General features: G+C 39.5%; 1 protein-coding gene across 1 annotated transcript in view; it reads right to left on the minus strand.

The window, feature by feature from the left end:
• LOC116700352 (short transient receptor potential channel 4) overlaps positions 1-6,785 on the minus strand; it is a 24,632-nt gene that overhangs the window by 11,644 nt on the left and 6,203 nt on the right. The window contains exons 4-6 of the mRNA XM_032533458.1: positions 4,413-4,553; positions 3,636-3,812; positions 2,551-2,751 (exon numbers count right to left, since the gene is read on the minus strand). Of these exons, the coding sequence (XP_032389349.1) occupies positions 2,551-2,751; positions 3,636-3,812; positions 4,413-4,553 (519 nt within the window). The remainder of the gene's footprint in view (positions 1-2,550; positions 2,752-3,635; positions 3,813-4,412; positions 4,554-6,785) is intronic.

Consider the following 6,785-nt stretch of genomic DNA (forward strand, 5'->3'; position numbering starts at 1 on the left):
TGAGATTGTCAAGCAGACAAACTGACCAACACATATATATTAGATTGATACTTTGCATCTGTGTATCGATACAGTATTGCCACAAAAAAATATAGCGATACTAGGCTGTATTGATTTTCACACACACACACACACACACACACACACACACACACACACACTTCCTCAAAAGACTGCTAACCAGTCATGGTAGCCAGGAAGTTTATCACTTAAAAAGGGCAGCTGGGTGGATTGTAACACACATCATGAGACACTGTCCTCCATCAAAGTCCTGGTGCGATCGAAGGGTATTAAAGATAGGATGCAGGAGAAGGGCATGTTGGGACATCTCCTGAATAATTAAAACACCCCATGGAGAGGGTATGTTGAATGGAACAGATGCAGCAGGAGGAGATTATTGTTTACACTTTGCAATGAGAGATTTACTTCCAACAACAGAAAAAGTTGGGTAAGACAAAGGACTTTGTATCATCAAGTCCACCTGTGTACTTGCACTACACCCAATTTTCCATCAACTGGATAGATGAACGAGGAAACAGCAACGTCATTAATCGAGACACCAAAAGTGCATCTGCTCTGTCAACCAGGCAGAGCTCCAAGCAAAAGACAGCTGAATGAATTATAAGTTGCTCCTGGGAATAATGTGTCTGCTTCCTCATCATTTTTCTTCACCTTTTATATTCAGCAGAACCTTTCTGCTGTGTATTATCTATTTAACCCCTGTCTCGTTGCCTGAGGAAGCAATCAGCCATCCCATAACTTGCTAAAATCGAGCTTTGCGCATATTCCATTAAACACAGAAAATCATAGCTCATGCATCAGTCATATGATTTTTTAATTAGGGAGGTCGTTGGTTCAATCCCAAGACCGACAGGATCAAATCTGGGTGGAGAAGAGTGAAAGAGCAGCGCTTGTCCCTCCCTCATTAACACCACTGAGGTGCCCTTGAGCAAGGTGCCCTTAACCTCCAACCGCTCCAGTGGAGCTGCTCAGCGGCCAGCAGATCAGACAGTGGTTGTACTGTGCAGCTTCCAGTATGAATGTGTGCAACTGTGTGAATGTGATCAGGGTGTTCCTGCAAAAGAGAGGCTTCCTCTCGGTGAACCTTTCCTAAATAAATAAAGCTTTAAAATAATAATAATAATAATAATGAATATTCAACCACAGCACTACGCTTTTAACATGGAAATATGCAGTGAAAGTAAATAATTGTTAAATGTTTAAAGCCATAACTAACTAATTATAAATGAGTTGGTATGCATATGAACTCTAAAACATGTATTGTATTACTCATGAGTAAAAGGGAAAATACAATGCATTTTAGAGGAACTCAGTATTAGCCATACTGATGTTTTATATAGCAACCACTCCCATTTAAAGCTATAGTTTCTGCCACCCCCATGAAGAATTCTTTTAAAGACAACAAAACTGTTAGCGCGTCCGCATGATACAAGCCTTCTGTGATTGTTTATCATACTATAGAAACAATACCATGAAATCAGTGGACTGAAAGGAATATTGCTGTGGAGGTCTGAACCCTTTCCCTCAGAATGTGTTTAAAATGCAATTCAAGTCTAACAAAGTTGCATGAATAAAACGGTTCAATATACACACTAGTTTTAACATAACTGATGTGACTTGAATGGATAACACCATTTTGAGTGGCTATTAACGTCTTATTGACGTGTGATTTGGCATGTTATTTAAAGTGTTATTGACGTTCCATTTGACGTAGTAAGCATCTTCAATCAGCAGCTGCAGTGATAACCTTAACATGGAATCAAGTATTACATTGCAGATGTAGTGCTTTGGTAATGGATCTCAAATTGTGCCTATGTCATCTGTGTGAGCTGCCAAAGATACAATCCTATCCAAACCAGCATCTGACACCATCAAAAAAAGATTCAAAATCCTCATACCAGTTTGTAAGTTCTGGCTGTGACACCTGTGAGAAGACAATGGCTTGGTGCAGCAAAAACTACAGAATTGGCATGTAGCAAATGTTGCCTGGGGCATGTGACATTGACATCTAACAACAAGCTGTACAGTAGTTGAAGTAGCAAACAATACTGGACAGGAAAAGGAACACTAGAGGAGAACCAATGACAAAGGCTAAAAAAGAGATATTTCTAATATGCTGCACACTTTTAAAGGCCAAAACTGTGTTATTACAGTCAGATTTAAATACCTAGGGTAAGAGGGGGCAGGTGGTGCACTTAACCTAGAGGTAGAGTGTGTGAGATAATTTTGTTGATGGCCAAGAGGATGATAATCCTGGCTTTCTTTGCAGTACTGCAGCCTCCAAAATAAAGATGCAGCTGTTTCTGTGTCCTTCATGTTTTGTCCTTGGAAAACTATTGTGTTCTTATGTTTTAATTGTGATACAATGGCAGAGTGAGTATCAAATAAACTACTAATTCAAAACTATGGCATTCACACTGCTTTTCCCTTTGAAGCCTTTGCCATCTGAACCAGTCAGAGAGCTACAAATTAGTCTTTAATCACAGGTTTGTACTGTAACTATGCAGTAATATTATGTAACATGCATACCTCTTTCTGGTGGTACTTGATAGCTAGTTTGAGTCTTGCCAGGTCGTTGTTGCCCTCCTCCTCCAATAAGTTGGTGTCGTCTCTGTAGTTGAGGATCATCTCCAGCTCTCTGGAGCTTCTTGTCTGGTCCAAGAGGTCCTTGGCAAACTGTTTACACTGCTGAGACAGCTCCTCATACTCTGATTTGAACTCATTCTCCACCTTAGGAAGAGTGTTTACAGAATACAGATACCGCTAAACATCAAGAGACACGCAAGAACCTGGCGGCTGAAATTTAAATCAATATACAGTTTATTAAGGACAATCTCAGAGTACAGGTATTTCCAGGGGTGCCAGACTGGGGCTTGAAATGGGAGTGAGTACCCAGGACCCTCATGTGAGGAGGGCCCAAAAATATGCAAGTATAAATAACTGTGGATGCTGGGAGGGGCCCATAGAGAATGCCTTTCTAGAGGGCCCAGAATTTTGTGCTACGCACCAGGTTATGTCTTGAAAGTGGTGTTTCTAAATCAGACCTTGCCTCTGGGTATATAAGATAAGGACATTTTTCTTGAAAAAAAACAACAATATATGTTGTTGTTTAAAAAAAAAAATCAACTACATGCAAACATACAGTACATTCATACACACATTCATAAAGTACACAGACACAGACTGTTGCATCACTCTGCATTGACATGCTCATATTGCATGCAGAGACTGACACTAGCCAACAAAATTGCACACTGCCTGTTGTGCAACACATAATAGTCGTAATATGTATAATATCTTATATTTATTAGCCATTTAGCTTTACTAAAAAAAAATAATGAACTTTGGATTTTATTATATTTAATCTAGAAATATAATGAACTTTAGCAGGCAAGGATCCAGTTTGTGTATACTTCTGTGAGTTTTGATAGCTGACATTTTTCATGTATTTTTTTTAAAAAACAAATGACATTTACAAAAAGCAATTTATATTAATGCTGGGATAATAAATTGACAGGCCACTGAATGTCCTATAATGGTGTTGTGAAAGGGCAAAGAGAAGTTAATTAATGAAACACAGAGCTAATCAAATCCTACCAAAGAATGGTCCTCACCTTGCTAAGCTCCTGCAGCTCCCAGCTGAGCCTGAACGCAGTGAGGAAGGGGTCCTCACTGGAGAGCGCAATTAGAGAGGGACTGGACAGCGCTTTGTAGATGTTGAGGCGGGAGCGTGAGTGCCGCAGGCTGTCCACGTCTGAACTAGACACACACTCCACACAGTTACAGCGGACCTGCATCATCAAACAAAGCATGAGCACATTTTAATGAGGCTTCCCGTGGCTGGGTTGGCTTAGTTGGTAGAGCTGACGCTCATGTACTGAGAGGTTTATGCCTTGATGCAGAGGTCAAGGGTTTGAGTCCAACTTGTGACGATTTCCTGCATGTCTTCCCCCTTTCTTACCTAGCTGTCCTGTCCATTAAAGGCAGAAAAGCCCACAAAAATAATCTTGGAAAAACAGAGATGTCCTAGTGTTAAGAGCATCATATTTTGGTGCTGCAATGAAAACACTGTAACCATTATGTCAACTAAGTACTGTCATGGCCGGATATGTTATTTAGATGTTAAAGGCTGAATCAGTGAGATTTTGTCCTTATGCAGTAAGTGCATTGGAAAAACCCAGTTGTGTGTCTTCTGTATGATCTGGATTATATATGGATTATGTTGATTGACTGATAAAACACTTTTAAAACCCCACTGGATATAATGTCAAAAGTGAACTTTAATCTGTCTGCACACAATAGTTTAGTTGTTTCCCAGAACACTTCTTGACATTTTGGCGATAATGGGTTTTTACACTGATAATAACAGAAAATACAAATAGTATACCCACCTCATGTGGCTGTGGCATAGACACGCCTTTCTGTACCAGAAGCTTGATAATTTCATAGTTGTTGGTGTGTGCAGCGAGGATGATGGGAGTGATGTCAGGGGTGAAGTCAGAGAACTGCTTGTCCAATAAGATAGGAGGAACCTTTCAACAGTAGAGGAGAGAATAAAAGCTTTAATCACAGATACATGGTAAGTATGGAATGAAACTCTTGAAGCAGAACTTTGCGTTGGTTCTTATGTGATCTATTATAAATTTAAAGAACCAAGTCTTATTTCTTTCTGTCAGGTTTATCTGACATGCTCAGTGCACAGTGGAAGTAATTGGTTTGGTGAAACAGCCTGAACAATCTTGTGTTCGCCAGAGTATGGTGTTATGGGCTTAATACTGAAGGTAAATGGAATAAGCAAACAGAACCAAAAAAATCCTCTCAGAGCTTTTGGCAGCAGCAAGAAGTATTGCCCTTTGTGTGAGTCGTATACAAAATGTCATTCATGTCAAGACCACTGTAAAGGGAATAGGCCACAGTGTGATTTAAAAAAACAACATCAGTATTTCACACATTTCACAGGAAATCATACTGTTAAGAAAGAAACTCATTCCACCTATACCTCTTATCACACATTCCAGCTAAGCCCCTTTGCTATTCCCATGTCATTCAGTGGGTATACATGGCTGTGGGCTGCAGAAGAGTAAGCTGGACCTTTTCACTTCTTTTAATTGTAGGCCTATTATCTGATTCTGTGGTGATGGAGGAGAGAGAAGAGCGGAGGACAAACACTGCTAGGTTAGGAACTAATTGCAACTTGATGCAGACAAAGGACAAATGGTAGTAAGCAGATCTAGGTAAGTGTAAAAGAGACTAGTGTTAAAGACATGATTCTAGAGAGTCTAGTATCTTAAAGGAGCAGGCCCTTTCTATATTGTCACTACACAACCAGGGGAATCTAACAGCTGTAAAGCTAATAGTTACATAAGTTGTAAAACTTTAATGTATTTTAGTCTACAACAATACAAAATGTGTTCTTCCAGCCGTCGTGTCCATTTGAACAAATTAGTAAGATAAATTAACCTATATATTTAAATCTGACATTTAGAACACCACACTGCTCTCCCGAACTGTTTCACTGAAAAAGGGAAAACTTTGACCTGCTGGTGACACTAGATAAAAAGTGAGAGGATCACCAAAGTAATTAAGTCTTTAAATTCCATGTCATTTTGGTAGCATGTAAATTTATTGCATTTAAAGTTATTTATGTCAACCTGTTGGTGACGCTAAAACAAAAGTCAAGGAATCAATAAAATCATTAGGATCAATCCTCTGGGGACTCTGCACATCTATACAAATTTGTATTAAGATTTGTTATCCAGGCAATTGGTTTAATTTCTAAAAATGATTTCACCATCCATATTGCACCAAAAAGTCATTTTACATGTGGACACTAATAACTTGTGTAGTTTACTCTCAGAGCAATCACAGGGCAACAGCAACTCCAAAGAGTGGCACGGATCCATGTCTCAGAGTAGTCATATTTCGCAGGAGGAGGATGATGTAATAAGCTGGATACTCGGTTCTCCATGTGGGAGGAGGAGGGACATCAAATAATCCACAACACAGCCTTAGCCTGTGCCCGAGCATGGAGCAGGAGGAGTGCAGGCGGCTGGATGGGAAGTTATAATAATAGTGGAGAAAAGAAAACAAAATTATAGCCTACTTGTCCATGTAATGCATATTTATCACTCATGTTAAGAGTGAGGCGTCCACCGTCAGCACACTACACAAAATTAGCATCTGTATAAGCACAGCGTGTCTTTTGTTTTTAATGTGCTCCTTTTCGGGCCTCCCCACAAATGTTGAGAGAAAGCTGGTATAAAAAAGGAACACTCTGATGTTCTGTCTTTGAACGAGTGCGGAAAATAAGCTCCAGCTTGTGGATGCAGGCAGGCATGATTATGCTTACTGTGTTATATGTAGGGGGAAGAGGGATTTCCCTTCCTAACTATCTTCATGTGCACATATGTAGGTTGCAGAGTAACCCAAAAATCAAAGAGCAAAATGTGAGAAGACTCACACAATATGAAAAAAAAAAACACAGAGGAACCCCAAAAGCCCTTCCAATCAAGAAACACTGTGAGCTCCAGTGTTTGCTTCTCCTATTAGGGCAGGGAAATATATTAATATTACATCGATATTGTGATATGAGACAATATATCGTCTTAGACTTTGGATGGTAATACGGCACAAGTGTTGTTTTTTCCTGGTTTTAAATGCTGCATTACAGTTAAGTCTCATTTTCTGAATTTACCTTGAATGACTGCAGAACTTTTCTATTATTTGCCTTTACCCATTATATCCACATTACTGATGATTATTTA

Source organism: Etheostoma spectabile, chromosome 13 (assembly GCF_008692095.1).
Source record: "Etheostoma spectabile isolate EspeVRDwgs_2016 chromosome 13, UIUC_Espe_1.0, whole genome shotgun sequence".
NCBI classification, from domain to species: domain Eukaryota; kingdom Metazoa; phylum Chordata; class Actinopteri; order Perciformes; family Percidae; genus Etheostoma; species Etheostoma spectabile.